This window comes from Schistocerca gregaria, chromosome 4, assembly GCF_023897955.1.
Source record: "Schistocerca gregaria isolate iqSchGreg1 chromosome 4, iqSchGreg1.2, whole genome shotgun sequence".
Lineage (NCBI taxonomy): Eukaryota > Metazoa > Arthropoda > Insecta > Orthoptera > Acrididae > Schistocerca > Schistocerca gregaria.
In genome coordinates, this window is record NC_064923.1 from 391,543,358 (window position 1) to 391,562,766 (window position 19,409).

At 36.9% G+C, this 19,409-nt stretch overlaps 1 protein-coding gene across 3 annotated transcripts in view; it reads left to right on the forward strand.

Annotated features, from left to right (window-relative positions):
• LOC126365750 (sodium-dependent nutrient amino acid transporter 1-like) overlaps positions 1–19,409 on the forward strand; it is a 279,984-nt gene that overhangs the window by 251,654 nt on the left and 8,921 nt on the right. For all 3 annotated transcript variants that reach the window (XM_050008226.1, XM_050008227.1, XM_050008228.1), the window contains 7 exons: positions 664–756; positions 898–1,063; positions 1,566–1,669; positions 6,748–6,988; positions 9,496–9,621; positions 10,602–10,701; positions 10,792–10,889. In XM_050008226.1, coding sequence (XP_049864183.1) covers positions 664–756; positions 898–1,063; positions 1,566–1,669; positions 6,748–6,988; positions 9,496–9,621; positions 10,602–10,701; positions 10,792–10,889 — 928 coding nt within the window. The remainder of the gene's footprint in view (positions 1–663; positions 757–897; positions 1,064–1,565; positions 1,670–6,747; positions 6,989–9,495; positions 9,622–10,601; positions 10,702–10,791; positions 10,890–19,409) is intronic.

Genomic DNA, 19,409 nt, shown 5'->3' on the forward strand with positions numbered 1-19,409 from the left:
CACATCTCACAAACAGTTAATTATAGCTGTATTTACTTGAGACTAAAACTAGATTAAATCCTCATTTCTGGAAGTTTTCCATTAGATAGCACTTATAAATGAGTAAATAAGTAAATAAACTTAAATGTCTTTGATAGTACGTAACCAAAATCTGAAATTGCCTTCATTAATACTGTGAACTTCATTGGAGAAGCTTAGTACTTTTGCAGAAACTATCATATTGTCCGCTTCAGAAAACAGTGTATGGAAAATTGTGCATCAACCCAAATGTTATCCATGCTGTCTGTCCCCAAGTGAACCAGGATTGTAAAAAAGAGCAATAGTCTACTTCTCTTAGCATACCTTAAAAACTTCCGAAAACTATTAAGATAAAATATAATATCTATGTATTGACAGTAAAATCATTAGAGTTGTAATTGTTTGACTGTGTCATATTTCTATTAAAACTAAAGTACTTGAAATGTAGAGAATTGAAGTAGTTTGAAGAGGTGTATGATGTAGCTTAATGATTCGGAAGATATTTTACCAGCAGTGTCAATGCTTATGGAAGTCTATAGACGTACATAATTTTGAGCTAGACATCTGTGCAAAGGTATTTTTGGTCTGAGCCCATAAAATGAATTGCTCAGAAAAAATACAATAAAGCATTTTTCCTCATTGTAGGGATACTTTCCTCACACCAGTGCAGATGGATCCACTCTGGTTTGGGATCTTAGCTGCTTTGTTGTTCTTGTTCTGGATAATCCGCACAGTGTGGTAAGTAAAACTGTCACTAAACTGGCCTAAGGTAGTGTGAGATACTTCATTTTTTACAGGTTACGTTGATGACTTAACTAATTTAATTAAATCACTTTTAAATGTTATTTGAATGATATTCACTCATATTTCTCTTTCTAGCATATGTGGATCAAAGCAGTCATACAGGGTAGCAGCATCAGTACTCTTCTTGTTTATTATTTCTGTCCTGGCTGCACTCCTATTTGAATCATTTCTTAGAGACACAGATATTGCTGGTCTCAAAGAATTCCTAAAAGTTGACTGGAATAGCCTATTGGACTTTAGGGTAAGTGGAATTTCAAATATTTCAAGTTTTTAAATAGCTTTGTCAGTTATCATTTTGCAAATTTTTGAGAGAAGGCTCTCTCAGATTTTGAGATTTGTTTGAGAATACAGATCTTATTTTTGTTGTTTACTAATGAGAGACTGTATGAAATCATTTACATATAACTGTGTGTCTGTAAGTTATATCTTAGATAATCTTATTTTTATAAGAAACCATAAAATTTCTCTGAAAATGATGATGGAAAGCCCTGATAGATGTGGTTCAGATGGAAATGATATACTTCTGGCTTATTCTGATGTGAGGACCGGTAATTTACTGAAAGATTAACATTAGAAATGTAGCATTTGATGTATGGCGTGACATGGCAATGAGTATTGTCGATGTACCTCCACTGGTTGCAGTTTGAAAGAAGACAGTTATATTTTTGTTATGACTTTTTTGATGATCTAAGAACCAACTTTATGATGATCTACAGGCCAATAAATTTATTTCTACTTTTCAGGTCTGGTACATGGCCCTTGTACAGATGTTCTTCTCTTCCCACCTTGGATTTGCAAGCATCAGCACACAGGCTGGCATAATATACCCCAAGCACAGTGCTCTATGGTAATTAACACTCACCTTACCAGTTCCGTTACCAGTGTTCAATGGTTTGATTCTGTTTATTATTTTGGATACATATGGCCCAAAAATGGAATACTCATCTTTTAAAAATGGAAAATCAAGAATGGAATGTAACAATACTAAGAAAAGGATAGTCCATACCATATAGCGGAGATGCTGAGTTACAGTTGCAGATAGGCACAACGAAAGGACTGTCAAACAATTAAGCTTTCAGCCCAGAAAGGCCTTCATTGGAATAACCCCCCCCCCCCCCCCCTCTCTCTCTCTCTCATCTCTCTGCTGAGGCTTGTCTGGCCTTGGCAACCAGAGACAGCAGTCATATGTCTGTGATTTGCACTTGCGTGCATGTATTGTGTTGTCTGATTCTCATGAGGGCCTTCTTGGCAGAAAGCTTACTTGTTTGACAGACATTTTGTTGTGTGTATCTGCAACTCAACATCTGCTCTGTACAGTGAGTAGCAAATTATCTTTTTCATGACATTGTTGGTATTCTGCCCTGGATCTACCATTGTTTGACATCTAGTTACGTGGTACTTATAGGTACATAAACACAAATTTAACATTACTTAAGAAAATTAGTGACAAATTTCAATTACAAGACACACATTTTTAATAATTAGTTGTTTAACCATTATCTTTCATGTAAAACAGGTGATTGTTTAGTGCTATACCTATCTAATCTTCGATCAATAATCTTATTTTATCACTGGGATAGTGTAGGAAAATAATACTTTCATTTCATTGTACTGCATCAAATTATTTCTTGTTAAATAATTTGCCTGTTGCTATCAGGAAAAGGTAATGAATATACACGATATTCATATAGTGATTATGTGACTGAAGCATGGGTAAATGATTAAATATTGTTTGTTTTTACTCTATTCAAAATTATTCAAATTAACGGAAAGCTCTGTACCAAAGAGGCAGTGTTGAAGTAATTGAAGTAGCCAACCCCAACAACGCAAGTCCTAAAGGAAACCGAGGCGAAATTTCTGAAGAGGGGCAAGATGAGTTTGCCAATGATGACTGGTTCTGACTAATTGACAGCCACATAGATAACGATATCTACAAGGCTAAGGCTGAAGTCATACAGTGAGACAAGAATGGTATGGGTTGTGTGAACTTGGGAGAAGAATTAGAGGCAGAAACAGAGTACATCTCTCCAAGAGAATTTAAAAGATGATAGCCATTTTTCTGAAGAAAATTTACCTGACTTGACATTTAGCGAATTCTTGTTTACTCAAGGTATGTTAACCGAAGAAATTGATAAAAAACGTTTCAGAGTTGGTGTAGTGTCTGGGAAGCCTAAATACTCGGTTTGCTAGACAAACAATCAAACAAGTCATATTAATAAGTTTTATTACAAAAAGAAAATTACAATACACTACTGACCATTAAAATTGCTACACAAATAAGAAATGCAGATGATAAACAGGTATTCATTGCACAAATATATTATACTAGGACTGACATGTGATTACATTTTCACGCAATTTGGGTGCATAGATCCTGAGAAATCAGTACCCAGAACAACCACCTCTGACCGTAATAACAGCCTTGATATGCCTGGGCAGTGAGTCAAACAGAGCTTGGATGGTGTGTACAGGTACAGCTGGCGCCATGCAGCTTCAACGTGACACCACAGTTTATCAAGAGTAGTGACTGGTGTATTGTGACGAGCCAGTTTGTCGGCCACCATGGACCAGACATTTTCAATTTGTGAGAGATCTGGAGAATATGCTGGCCTGGGCAGCGGGTTGGGTCTCTCCAGATGGACACACCCGAAACCAAATTGATCATGTTCTTGTAGATCGGAGATGGCACACTAGTATAGAAAATGTTAGGGCTTTCAGGGGAGCAGAATGCGATTCTGATCATTTTCTTGTAGTTGCCAAAGTTCACCAACGGCTATCTACAGCAACATCAAGGTGTCACAATGCAGAACTTGTTAGGCTTGGCACTGACAAGCTAAATTATGAAAACTTTAGAAGAAGGTACATGATAGAAATTTCAAATACGTTTGATGCTCTCAGGACACATGAAGATCAAAACGAGGATGTAAATAAACAGTGGATCACTGTGAGGAATAATATCAAAGAGGTAGTGAAGGTCAAAATAGGTGCAATTAAGAACAACAGGAGGAAACGATGGTTTCGTGAGGAATGCAAGAAATTGGTAGAGGAAAGCAGAAAAGCACAATTAGACTGGGATAGAATGGGAGACAGAAAACGAGAGTAGTTCTTGAACATGAGAAAGGAAGTTGGTTGTAGCCTATGGGCAAAGAAGAGGTATTATTTGAACAATCAAATTAAAAAAAAAATGGAAACAAACAGTAAAACAAAAAACATTAGGGAACTTTACCTAGACACAAATGGGTATAGGAAGGGATTCAAGGCTAGGACAAATGCACTTTTAGGGGACGCTGGGGGAATACTGACAGACCCCAGTCCTATATTAAGTAAATGGAGGGCGTATTTTGAGCATCTGTTAAATGTACACCAGGAAGCAGGAAATGAGCAGGTGTACGAAATACATACAGCAGAACCCCAGATACCTGAGCCAATGTTAAAGAAGTAAGAGATGCAATCAACAAATTGAAAAACCATAAAGCACCAGGATCAGATTGCATAACTGCAGAATTAGTTAAAAATGGGGGCCAGAAATTGGTGGAAGTACTTCACAAAGTGATAACTAAAGTATGGAACTCGGAGATGATACCTGAAGAGTGGCAGGAGTCAATTCTGATCCCAATTTTTAAGAAGGGCGACAAAATGGATTATAGTAATTATAGAGGGATATCACTATTACCAGTAGGTTCCAAAATTTTCTCGAATATTCTGCTAAGCAGGCTTACACCATATGCAGATGAAATTGTGGGGGATTACCAAGCTGGCTTTCGGAGGAACAGATCAACTATAGACCAAATATTTATCCTGCGTCAGATTTTGGATAAGAAATGGGAATCCAATAAAACCAATTCATAATCTTTTCATAGATTTTACAAAAGCATTTGATTCAGTATTGCAATCAAAATTGTACAGAATTCTTTTGGAACTTGGAGTACCAAAGAAGTATGTTAGACTTATTGAATCAAGTTTGAAAAACATAAAAGGTAGAGTACGCGTGGGAAAATTGGAGTCAGAAGAATTTGTAATAAAGAATGGACTTAAGCAGGGAGATGCCCTGTCTCCGCTACTTTTTAATTTAGTCCTAGAATATATTGTACGAATGGCAGCAGATAATTCATAGGGCATGGAGTTAAATGGAAATATTAAGCTATTAGGGTATGCAGATGATATAAACATCTTTAGCGATAGAAAAGAATCTGTAACAGCAAATGCGAATGCGTTAATCAAGGCTAGTGAAGATGTAGGTCTAAGGATAAGTGAGGACAAAACTAAATACCTGATTACTACTAGAATGCCAACAGCAGTAGATCAGGAAATATTAAGAGTCGGAGACATGCAGTTCGAAAAAGTGAACACATTTAAGTATCTAGGTGTGGACATCACTTCGAAAAATGAGATTGAATCCAAACTGAAGAAGAGATTACGGACGGGAAATGCGTGTTGCTTCTCACTGAATAGATTACTTTCATCATGGATATTGTCTAGGAATTTAAAGATTAGAATATACAAAACTATTATTCTACCAGTTATGCTGTGTGGGCGTGAGACTTGGTCTCTCACTGTGCAAAATGAAAAGCCATTTAGAGTATCTGAAAACAAAATTTTGAGGAAAATTTTTTGGAGTAAAAAGGGATAACGTTAGCGGAGAGTGGCGAAAACTGCATAACAAAGAGGCTCACGAACTCTATTCAAGCGCTGACATAATCAGTATTATTAAATCACGTAGGCTGTGATGGGCAGGTCACGTAGCTTGAATGGATGAGGGCAGGGCAGCGCGCAGAGTACTTGTAGGGCACTTGGAAGGGAAAGCATCCTGTGGGGACACCGAGGCATAGATTGGAGGACAATGTAAAGGCTGATTTGAGGAGCCTTGGTATTGAAGGTGAATGGAAGGAAATAGCCCAAGACGGACAGATGGCGAAAACACGTTTCTGCGGTAATGGACTCTAGAGTCCAGTATGACCAGTGAGAGAGAGAGAGAAAGAAGGAAAAACAGTGCCTGTTACTGATTGACAGTGGCAGTGTGTTAATTGACGGGAAGAAATGGTGTGAAATGTGTGTTTCTGGAATAGCCAGTCATAATATTCTTGCTAAAAAAAATCTGTTACACTGATAACTGTATTTCAATAGCTCCTGCTTTCCACAGGAGGCACAATACCCCAGAGTAATCACAAGCATAGGGGACAGACTTCATGATGTAGAATAGATGACATCTGTCGTAATGGAGGTACTGTTTATAGTTATTAAATCTGATATGTGGAACCATCAGATACTGCAACACTTTGGGGGTCTCTGTCATGATACTGCAACACTTGGGGGTCTCTGTCATGACACAGATTTCATTTCCACTTTTTGTGTCCCTCAGTAGTTTGGACAGGAATTTCTTAAGCCGAGTGCATTATAAATAAGTCAAAAGCAAACATTTCTCTTCTCTAATAGGTTTTTACTATACTTCAACAGGTTATTGCTATCCTGGACACTTTTAAGACAAAAATATTTCCATTCATGACTAAAAAAATATATGGTTTGGAGAAAACTCTTCTACAGCCAGCTATAATTCTGTTGTGATCAAACTGGAATGTATTTATAGCTTAGCCTGCATCTCGTGGTCGTGCAGTAGCGTTCTCGCTTCCCATGCCCGGGTTCGATTCCCGGCGGGGTCAGGGATTTTCTCTGCCTCGTGATGGCTGGGTGTTGTGTGTTGTCCTTAGGTTAGTTAGGTTTAAGTAGTTCTAAGTTCTAGGGGACTGATGACCATAGATGTTAAGTCCCATAGTGCTCAGAACCATTTGAACCATTTATAGCTTAGATAAATGCACTTACAATAAAGCTAATTGCATCCACAAAGTTGATGGCATGTGATGCAATCATTTTTTCAAAAGAGTGAATGTTGCATATTGTTTTGTGTAACACCACCTTTTTCTTTTACAGGTTGTCTTTCTCACAGATTTTGCTGTCACTGATTGTGGGATTGGCAAGTGTAGTCATAGCAGTATTATGGCAGGGGCAGTTGACTACATCTGTTAACATACAAACTAATGAACCATTTTTCTCTGAAGTGTGGTTCTTGACACTTGCATATACTGCATCAACAAATGTGATGAGTGCTTCAGAGCAGATATGGGCTGTGTTTATTTTCCTTGCCATTGTTGCTTCGGGGCTTCTGTCTGTGGTAAGGTTTCTTAGTATAGTATTTACTATAGTTGAAATTGATTTGTTGAAGTGACTGGACTGCTTTTTGTTAATATTTGTGGACATAATTTTATTTTGTTTCTTGCCATGTGTGTGGTGTTTTTGTGGTATTTAGCAGGTTGTAACAAAGCAAGTGGATTTCCTCCCTCCCACCCCCCTCCCCCCCAAAAAGTTTTTATTTATTTTCAAGTATCTTGGAGATTATCACGGCATATGCACAGTATTGAAAATCTCGTGGCTTTGCCATCTTTATCATTCATTACATGCTTTTGATTAACTGGAATTCAAATGTGTAATTAGATTACCTAAAAACTGTGCTAATTTCAAATTACCGGTAATATAAAACTTTATCATTGTTCAGTGTAAACGTGTACCCAGTTACTAACTTTCGGGTAGAGTAGAGCAAAAAAGACAGATGAATAATTACAGCAACTATACGGCTAAAATTGGAAATGGGGTAATGACTTTTGCTCTCATTTAGTTTGAGTAGTTTGCATTATAGTATAAAAAACTGTTACTGAAGTAGAAACCCGCATTTTGGCACATCAGGTAGCATAGTTAAATAGCAGTTATTGTTGTATGTAAAATTTCACATTAAGAAGAATCTCTCTAAAATATTCACTTTATCAGGAATGTAAATGTCTAATTGTAACTTGTAAAAGGACACTGGACAACAATATCTGAGAGTAGTATTAATTCTTGTAAACTGACAAAAGAAACTTTTTAGTCGGTATGAGGAAGTCTTATGTGAGCAAGATCTGTGTATTGCAGATGAGTTAACACACATTACAACTTGCACATGGTGCTGAATTTGATCAAAAATCCATGTCGGAATCTATACAATGACTGTTTGCATTAGTATTTTGCAGCTGTGACTTATTAAACTGATAGTTCGGTAATTTTCACATCTGTCAACGCCTGCTTTCTTTGGGATTGGAATTATTATATTCTTCTTGAAGTCTGAGGGTATTTCGCCTGTCATACATCTTGCTCACCATATGGTAGAGTTTAGTCACGACTGGCTCTCCCAAGGCTGTCAGTCGTTCTAATGGAATGTTGTCTACTCCCAGGGCCTTGTTTTGACTCCGGTCTTTCAGTGCTCTGTCAAGTTCTTCACGCAGTATCGTATCTCCAATTGATTTCATAAAATGTGGTAATCTTTTAAAAATACTGTCTGCAAACTTTGACAATAGTATTCAACTGTGAATTGTGTTACTTTCAAATTATGCTTTCTGAATGCATTGTTTTCATTTCAATGAGTAGCTACTTGAGAGGACAGAGTAATTTGTGAATGTGTTAATTACTTCCTTGCCACACACTAATTTTTGTGAATCTGTGTATTTATGTTGGGTTACTGCACTCAAACAATTGCCATTATTATAGGACATCAGTTGAATGTAGTAATTGGCTTGTCCGTTATCTGTGGATAGATGATAGTAAACAGGACTCAAACTGGCCATGAACAGTATGTTGTTAAATTAAATTGTTTTGGACTATAAACCTGGTGTAGACATAATCGTTTAAAATAGCCTACTTTATGCAATAACTTTTCAGCCAGATTCAATGGAAGCACAGGTACTGATAGCACATTTTTACAGGTAAAAAGGGCAAGGTTTCCTGTGATTTCTCCAAATTAGGAAGGTTAATGTGCAAACTATTAGAACTCCCCTTTCTTTTTTTCTTTTCTTTTTGAGAGTTACATCCTCTGTCCTGCATTGCTCTATAGAAGGGCCACCAATCTATCATTGTTGAAGCACCCAGCAGGAATATGATGATTATTTTTTATATTTTATATATTAAGAATGTTTAAAGGTCATCACATTAGACTTCCTTTGCAAAAAGTCCCATTGCCTTCCGTATCAGTATTCTAGGACATGTATCTTCTGAGTTATGGACTACTATTTTAGAAAGTTGAGAATGCCTAGCTGTAAAGTTATGGGACATAACAACCAAATGTACTTCATCACCAAATGACATAAAAATGTGTTGTGGTTCGGACTTTTTCTCAAAGAAAATACTTGTCTAGCTGCTTGAATGGTATTATAGCTCGATGCGTACACTTCAGTTTTCATTATCGTGAAGCAGACAGAACCTACAGGGACATGGATGAGTCACTAAACAGTTACATACAGAAGCAACAGTTGCAGGATAGATTTGTACAGTATAGTAACAGCTAATTGAAACTAATGCTGATCTACTCAACATCTTACGCATGAGAATTACTTTGTCTTCTTCCACATATAGTTTTGAAAATTTCAAATTTTTATTTAATCTAGGATTTCAGGTGGTTATATTACAGAGCTTACACTGCAGAACAAACTTAATTTATGATCTTTCACAGTGCATATAGCATTTTACTTAATTTAGTTTCTAAGCAATTTTATTGCAATTCATTATGGTGAATTCGGTCACTTACTTTGATTTATTTTTCATTGTCATTTGAAAGAGAGAAGTTTTGGTATATTCTAATTTTAAATTTTGTTCTAGTGTTCATTTTCTATTGCCGTGACACTGGGCATATGTGGTGAAATGAGTAAGCGCTGTAGATGGTGGCAGACAGTGATTTTAACATGTTTCATTATGGGAGCTATTGGAATACCGTGCTTCCTATTGGTATGTATGCATATAGATTACAAAAGTGCTCTCTCTCTCTCTCTCTCTCTCTCTCTCTCTCTCTCTCTCTCTCTCTCTCTCTCTCTCTCTGTGTGTGTGTGTGTGTGTGTGTGTGTGTGTGTGTGTGTGTGTGTGTGTGTGTGTGTGTGTGTGTGTGTGTGTGTGTGTGTGTGTGTGTGTGTGTGTGTGAAATATTATGTAAAAATATATTATTTCTATAATGTACTTTAATGGGAATGTTGCGGTATCGTCCCTCAGATGCTTGGTCATTCTTGCCAAATGGTGCACTTGAGATAATTCAGCAGACATATCCAACCAAGAAAATATTCCAAAACAGCAATAACCAGTTAACAGCAACAATGGAACATGTAACAGTTTCCTGGGTACAAATAAATTGTGGAATATATGGCTTTTGTGTTCATTGTAGTTCTCCCAACATAAAACTATCACTACGCCACTTGTCAGCCGCCTACACTTTTTCTGTCAAATGGGCTACTCAAAATATAAATTTAGAAGGTTTTGATGGCAGGGAGAGGGTGCACAGGTACCCTCTAGGTTAGCTAAAGATGAGGTGTGAGCAAATCGCCTTTCAAAACTGCCTGATATCTTATTCATCACTAAGGTGTTTAGTAAAATGTTCTAATCCATTAGATTTGCCTAACATGCTCTTTTGTCTAATGTTCATTAAGTCAAAGGCATTTTACTTTTTTTATGGAAATATATTAAAGAATAGCACACAGTACATTGTTTTTTTGGTGTTGGACGAAGCAGAGAGGGAGCAAAAAATCACTATAGGTTTTTCTGAGTGAAGAATGCTGCATATTGAGAACAAAGAGATGAAATGTTGATGGTTGCCATAAGTACAGGTGAAATTGTTGTTTTATCTTTCAGTCATACCTGTTTATCTCTTCTGGTAAAATATATTGCTTTGACAAACTTTTAACTGAAGATAATTAATTAGATATTTTTCAATCTTGCAGAATGAGCTTGAAATTGTGCATATCCTTGATCACTATGTTACTGGAAGAGCTGTCATAGCACTGACTGGACTGGAACTAATAGGGCTAGTATGGATATATGGTGGGTACAAATAATGTAGGCAGAATAGTATCAACTATTTTTTTAAATTTGTGTTGTCCATGAGTGAGACATTTTCTTCATTTTTTTCAGGTAGCACAAATGTCTACAATGATTTTGAGTTTCTTCAGGGTAACAGATTAAACCCACTTTGGAAGCTTATGTGGTACATCATTCCAGTCTTACTAATAGTGAGTATGAGCAGATAATAATTACAAAGAAACTAAAGCATAACTAACTGTGTACTGATTGTAGCAGAGCTGGTAGACAATATGCCTGCTTTCATAGATGGTAGGATCAGTGGTGGATACGTATGGGCGACACACGGGGCGCGCACCCCCCATCCCTCACTCCCTCCCTCCCCCCTCTCCTTGCGGTAGGCCCGCATTGCCTCTCACGCCACCATGCCACTATTCATTCATTTCTTTTGTCAGTTGCACTGACTGGATCAAGTTATTGAGTATTTGTACTTTCCTATCTAGCACACATAAACAACCTTAATGATTGTGATTCTGTTATGAAAGTGTTGTCTGTCTTTCCTAGATCTGACTATCCTATTTTGCACATGCTGTACAAAATATTTGCTTGTCTACCTGCATCTATTGCTACAGTAGAAAGTAGTTTTTCAACATTGTGGTGTACAAAGACATGGCTCAGGTCAACAGTGGAGGAGGAATGACTGGATGACTTAGCTTTGTTGAACACTCAACCTGACGTTGATTGTCCTATTGATGATGCAATTTACCGATTTTCCAGGAAGAATAAGCACATATAATTAATTGTCTTGTATATGTGTATAATAAGTTCAAATAAAACTTTCTTATATCAAGAGCTCAGATGGAAACTCAGTTCTAAGCAAAGAAGGCAAAGCAGAGAGGTGGAAGGAGTATGTAGAGGGTCTATACAAGGGCGATGTACTTGAGGACAATATTATGGAAATGGAAGAGGATGTAGATGAAGATGAAATGGGAGACATGATACTGCATGAAGAGTTTGAAAGAGCACTGAAAGACCGGAGTCGAAACAAGGCCCCGGGAGTAGACAACATTCCATTAGAACTACTGACAGCCTTGGGAGAGCCAGTCATGACTAAACTCTACCATATGGTGAGCAAGATGTATGAGACAGGCGAAATACCCTCAGACTTCAAGAAGAATATAATAATTCCAATCCCAAAGAAAGCAGGTGTTGACAGATGTGAAAATTACCGAACTATCAGTTTAATAAGTCACAGCTGCAAAATACTAATGCAAATTCATTACAGACAAGTGGAAAAACTGACAAAAGCCGACCTCGGGGAAGATCAGTTTGGATTCTGTAGAAATGTTGGAACACGTGAGGCAATACTGACCTTAAGACTTATCTTAGAAGAAAGATTAAGGAAAGGCAAACCTACATTTCTAGCATTTGTAGACTTAGAGAAAGCTTTTGACAATGTTGACTGGAATACTCTTTTTCAAATTCTAAAAGTGGCAGGGGTAAAATACAGGGAGCGAAAGGCTATTTACAATTTGTACAGAAATCAGATGGCAATTATGAGAGTCGATGGACATGAAAGGGAAGCAGTGGTTGGGAAAGGAGTGAGACAGGGTTGTAGCCTCTCCCCGATGTCATTCAATCTGTATATTGAGCAAGCAGTAAAGGAAACAAAAGAAAAATTCGGAGTAGGTATTAAAATTCATGGAGAAGAAGTAAAAGCTTTGAGGTTCGGCGATGACATTGTAATTCTGTCAGAGACGGCAAAGGACCTGGAAGAGCAGTTGAACGGAATGGACAGTGTCTTGAAAGGAGGATATAAGATGAACATCAACAAAATTAAGTCGGGTGATGCTGCGGGAATTAGATTAGGAAATGAAACACTTAAAGTAGTAAAGGAATTTTGCTATTTAGGGAGCAAAATAACTGATGATGGTTGAAGTAGAGAGGATATAAAATGTAGACGGGCAATGGCAAGGAAAGCGTTTCTGAAGAAGAGAAATTTGTTAACATCGAATATAGATTTAAATGTCAGGAAGTCTTTTCTGAAAGTATTTGTATGGAATGGAGCCATGTATGGAAGTGAAACATGGATGATAAATAGTTTAGACAAGAAGAAAATAGAAGCTTTCGAAGTGTGGTGCTACAGAAGAATGCTGAAGATTAGATGGGTAGATCACATAACTGATGTGGAGGTACTGAATAGAATTGGGGAGAACAGGAGTTTATGGCACAACTTGACAATAAGAAGGGATCGGTTGGTAGTACATGTTCTGAGGCATCGGGGGATCACAAATTTAAAATTGGAGGGCAGTGTGGAGGGTAAAAATCGTAGAGGGAGACCAAGAGATGAATACACTAAGCAGATTCAGAAGGATGTAGGTTGCAGTAGGTACAGGGAGATGAAGCAGCTTGCACAGGATAGGGTAGCATGGAGAGCTGCATCAAACCAGTCTCAGGACTGAAGACTAAAACTAAAACTAAAACTACAACAACTACAACAACAACAACAACGACGACAATAACAATATACTTTTCGTGTGACTTGATTATTTTTTTATTACGGTAAAAGTAGAGGTAGCTCAAGATATCATTAGCGCTCCCTTCTTGATGTTGTTCTCTATCTGCCACTGCATAGGATAAGGCTCTGACAGGACTGGAGTAGAAAGTGCTGAGTGAGTTGATGCACTTGGGTCTTCCAAGGGATATGATCCCTGTGGCAAGGGGTGGGGAGTGGGATTGGCCATTTTAGTGCTTGCTATCTCTCTCTCTCTCTCTCTCTCTCTCTCGACACACACACACACACACACACACACACACACACACACACACACACACACTTTCACTGCTCCAGACAAGCTCTCTGCATGGTTGTACTGCTTGCCAAATGCTGGTGCTTGTGCTGAGAGATAGTGTTCTGTCTGATATGAAATAAACAAAATCTGAGTTTTCAAAAACTATTAAGTCAATAAAATTTAATTTTTGCACATTTTACAGTCTGATATCTTCACTTGATGAAGGACGAATTCCTTTTCATCACTCATCATACTTACTTCACTCATCATACTTACTGCACTGCTTCAAATTGAATTCAACACTGCAAATTTTTTTTGGGTTTGCAGAGGTAGAAATGAACTACAAAAACTTTTCATGCGATTGAGGTTTAGCTCATACATTGCAGTAAACAAAATGTAGATGAGATATTGAAATTTTATTTAAAATTTAGAGCTGAAGGATATCTCATTTTGTTCTCAAGCTCTTGGATTTTATGTCTGAAGAATGGTCAAAAGCGATGCACATATTAATGTACTTTTGTATTACAAATCATGTTGTTATAACAATTGTCAAATCTCGGAATCAATTCAAGATATCAAAATGAAGTTTTCTGCAAATGATAGTGCACAACATTGAAAGAGCAGTTGTAGTTGAAAATTCTCTGTTGGGGCACTTGAAAGTTGCTCAAACATGTAAGGACATATTCCACTGTTCACTGCATTTCTTACGAAGAAGAGTGGACTAATGAACACATCTTTCGTCAATCATAAATCAGTGCATATGAAACTATGCACTTATCAATCATTTCATGGTGTTGGAGTGGTAAATTTCACTTCCACAAAGAAGCAGCATGGAGTCTATGTGAACCAAACTTCTGTTTTTCTCATGAGATGCCATGCAAAAGCCATGGATCAAGGCAGTCAGATAGATGCAGTATTCTTTTTCATCCAAGAAGCATTTAACTCTGTACTGTAGGAATATTATGTATAAAATAAAATTTGTGACTGTCTTTACAATTTGTTGGTAGGAAGAATGCAGCTTATCTTGAATGGAGTCATTAACATATAATTAACTTTGGATGTGCCCCAAAAAGCTGTAAAAATATTCAGTTAGGATTTCATAAGATTTCAAAGTGGTGAAAAGTTCACAGATTGCTTTAAATATTCATAAATGTATAGCTGTGCACTTCACAAAATGAGGAAGGAAAAAAAGGATAGTACCCCATGACTATAACACCAATAGGTCTCAACTGGAATTGGTTAACTCTTACAATTATCAGGGTGTTAAAACTTGTATGGAAGTGGACTTACCACATAGGCTATGTCATAAGTAAAACTGATGGCAGGCTTCGGTTCATTGGTGGGATACTGGCAAAATGCAATCAGTCTGATCATATCGTAGAATATGGTTCATGTGTATCATCTGCATCAGATAGGATTACCAGGAGATATTGAATATATACAAAGGAAGTCAACATGGATAGTCCTGGGTTTGACTTGAAGATGGCTGAAAAATTTTAAACAGGAATATGACTGAGAATGGACACAAATTACTACACAAAAGCCTACTTTCAAAGTTTGAAGAACCAGCTTTAAGTGAGAAATCCAGGAATAAAATCACTCCCATAGGGGCCATAGAGCTATTGTAGACTAATTATAGGGTGCCCAGAAGAATGTAAGAAGTTGTTCATACTGCAGTGGATATGCAAGTGGGTTGGGAAGAAGACCTAATACATGGTAACATGGGAAACACCTTGCACTTCATAGTGGTTTACAGAGTGTAGATGTAGAAGAAATATTTCACACATTTCTATGAAGTACAGTTTTTTCACATGACTGCAAAGTTACCTGACAATAAATGCAAAATTTTGCCATTTTGGCAAATCAAAGCCTACTGGTCGGATTATCACTGTAATAGTAAAGTTAGTAAACACAATTTTAATCAGATTTGACTAGTGTTGATTGTTTTGCGATTCAGTTTTGACAGCAAAAAATGTAACTAGGATAAGAGTAGACATCAGCACTGCACTTACTGAAAGTAAGAGCATACCATGTAGAAAAGTATTGTGACATTTTCAGACTGGAAATGGAGACTAAATTTGTCTTGGGAAAAGAAATTATTAGTTTAACCAAGAATAATGATGATAGAATTTTTAGTACAATGAACATTGTTACATAAGAAGTTCAGTTTATGTGGGGGGAAAAAATGGAAAAGATGTAAACTTATCTTGTACTTAGTCTTAATTTCAGAGACATGTTATTTTGGCAACAACAATGATATTCTTTTGCTTGACGTCGCTGGAACGACTAAGAAATCATTAATTAGAGTTAGCAATCTCTGACATTCCCGTCAATAGTTTTGAAAGAAAATGTTATCAATCATTAATGAAAAACAGCATTTTGATGAGTGTCAGTATTACAAAGCACTGTCACATTTCTGGAGAATTTTTACTGTTATAATGCACCAACACAAATGAGACAAGACTAAGAAACTGTCAGTCATGGCATATTAGTGTCTGTGTTTATATCATGAAAAGTGTCTTTACTGCATGCCTAATTTCATCCAGACCATTAATTTCGTTGGAAATGGATGAGCAGTTTACTTCAGATGTGAGAGAGAAGAAAGAAGTATGATGATGCAAATTTGAGTACTTACAAAATTTATTTAATAAATTATATTTTTAAAAGATGTCAATATTATCAATACTAAAATATCAATATTTTGACATATAGGTTGACATTTCCAACACTAACAGGAATTTTAAAAATATCAAAAGTTGCAGAAATGATTAACAAATGTTTAAAAATTGATAAATACTTTATTAAAGCCAAGATTAAACAATGAAAGACATACAATGTAGTAAAAAATCACCTATTTACAAAAGAATTAATTAATGAAACCAATAATTATCACCAGTAGATATTAACATAACTCTGTTTAGTGTGCCAATGGCCTTGCCACAGTGGAAACACTAGCTCCATCAGATCACCGAAGTTAAGCACTGCCAGGCATGGCTAGCATTTTGATGGGATACTGTTTAGGTCTGCTGGGTGCTGTTGGCAAGCAGGGTGCACTCAGCCCTTGAGACCAATTAAGGAGCTACTTGACTGAGAAGTAGCAACACCAGTCACGAAAACTGACAATGGCTGGGTGTGCTTGCTGACCACAAGCCCCTCCGTATCCACATCCAGTGATGCCTAAGGGCTGAGGATGACTTGGCGATCAGTTGGTACCACTGGGCCTTAAAGGCCTGTTCGGACTGTGTTTCTTGTCTTGTTTCCTTGTTCACTGTGTTCCCTGTTACCTGGAACAATGAAGTTTACTAAGGAAGCCACTCTTTTGGACAAAACAGAAGAGGCTTGGCATACTAAATATTTTTGAGCCATTTCTGACAAAACAGGTGTGAAATGACTGCTATCAATCCAGATCTTTACAGGATCACAGATCCGCCAATGTGCTTGATCAATATACTGTTGTAGTTCATTTACCAGAAAATCGGAGCTTGGAATTTCTTGTGTGATTGAGTTTTCTGACAACAGTTTCTCATGCTCTGACCAAATTCAAGGCTTGTAGGAATCTTCTTGTGTTAGTCTGAAGCTCTTTGTTCAGGTGACAATTGACCAATCTGCCTATTCTTGGAATGAGTTTCCTTAGCTATTTCCACTATTGCAGCTCATACTGCAAGGGGAGAATCAAAGTGAGGATCCGAAATTGTAGCTATGGCAAGACAAGTATTTCTTGCCAAAGGAAGTATAGTTTAATACTCCTACAAGTACACAATTTTTTACAGACACTCCTAAATCAGTAGGAAGAGTTTCTTGCTCCATTTCTTTTCAAAGTAGGTTTGTTACAGGAATGCATAAGCTTGCAGTCACGTAGTTAGTGCCAGTAACCTCTTCAGTGGCTTGTTTAAAAGGGGCAAGAAAGTCATCAAGATCTCTTATCACATTAAGCTACGAGTTACAACCATATCACGTGTACTCCTATTTGACTGACTTTTTGTAGCTAAGATTTTAGCTACAATTGCTGATAATCTTATTAATCTTTCTAGCATGTCAAAACAAGAGTTCCATCTTGTGCTGATGGCTTGTTTTAAAATCAACACACAGCATTCTTTTTTCCGACTTACTGGTCAGCTCCAGTCCATCCAAGTCCACAGCATTATTCATTGTTTAAAATATCTCTCAATGGTTTTGGCCTAATCTCTAAGCACTGAAAATGTATTACTCTCCTTTAGTGAACCATCAACTACTAAATTTTAAGTAGGTGCACCATACAAGGAATCCTCCTCTCATCTCCCAAAAATAATCTTACCATTGCCACTACATTTGTGCTGCCATCAGTAGTAATAGACATAATTTAGTTCTTGTCTATGCCAAAGTCTTCTACAATTTCCTACCAACAATCTTTATTGTACTGTCCTGTGTGCGCCTGAAGCATAATGCCCATCATGAAAGAGTATTCAGTACAGTTAAGATGTAAATATTGTTTCTATTCATAACCTACTTGACTTGATATAATAATTTAGAAAGTAACTGTTTATTAAACAAATCTTACCTCGGACAGTCTGTCCGCAGATAGTTTTATATTTTGAAGTGCAGAAGAACCACTAATGTTGTCAAGTGGAGTTGTGAATCAGTATGTCACACGGGGGGGGGGGGGGGGGGGGGGGGGGGGGAAATGCTTCAATCTTTTTGTTGTTGTTGTTGTTGTTTTTAAGATTGGCCTTTGTTGTGTTATAGCTCTGTTCTAACGAGTCATCGGCAATTTAGAAGTAAATGTTTATGTTAATTACAAAATAGTTACATAAATTATTGTACATTATAATATGCTTCTCAGTAAAATGAAATAATGAAAATATAACTTGCAGACCTCTTCTGGAAGGCATTTTATAGTGGACACAAGCTGTGTGCACAAATTTTTGTATTCCAACTTTTTCCATGCATGAAAATGGCAAATTATCTTTACAAATAATGTAGATCAAGGCTTGTGTAAGGTCACAACGCTTTTGGCCACCTTCTGAAAAATAAAAATCATTACTGAATAATAAAAACTAGAAACATAAATTAATAATATTTAAACTGTCAATATTATTAAAGCTTGGCACAGGCCTCATTAAATTTAGCATTTGTCACTATTATTTGTTAATTTTAGTCCAATGATTATAAAATTAAAATAAAACTTTATCACCCTAACTAATTCTGATAATTTTTTTGTTACAGTTGAATTTTAATTGTGAATAAAAGATAAATATCTAAAACAAATCCAGATTTAAAATCAAAGTATGGCACTCTCAATTTACCTTCAAAGCTTGTACGTCTCTCAAACCAATATCTTACAGTCGGTTGCTTTCTTTTCTTTGCATCAGAACCTTGTACAAGAGAGATCTCTGCCCCAGAACTGGCTGTGACTTGTGAATCATTATTAGTGCACAATGTAGCCAAAAAACAGAAAATCTGGGCTATTAGTGTAAATAATCTATTAACATGAATATTGTAAGAGCATTCCATAATGCTTAAATTGTCACCAATAGATTCATCCATGTGAAGCATCACTGAAACATCTGAAGTTGCATGATCATCATCATCAGCAGCAGAAGTCATTCGCCTGTTTGCAGATATTGATGGAGTTGGCACTGACTGCACCAATTTTGCTTTTTTTGCCATTTGCAAGTAGCCGAAATGATGTTTGTTTCAGATGAGTAGCCAAGTTGGTCGTGTTAAAAGTTTTATCACATAGGTTGCCAGAAACAGATACGTTGTTGCCTTGTTTAGAAAAAAATTTCCAGACTGCTGACCTAGATTTTCTGAAAACTCAAATCAGCTTGAAGCCAAACCAGATGCTGTTGTTAAAATGTTAACTTTTTGCATGAGTGACAGGCAAACATGTAATAATGTGGGGACCATGTCTCACTCTGCACTGCCACTGTCTTCAGTTCAACAACATACAGTATGTCACAT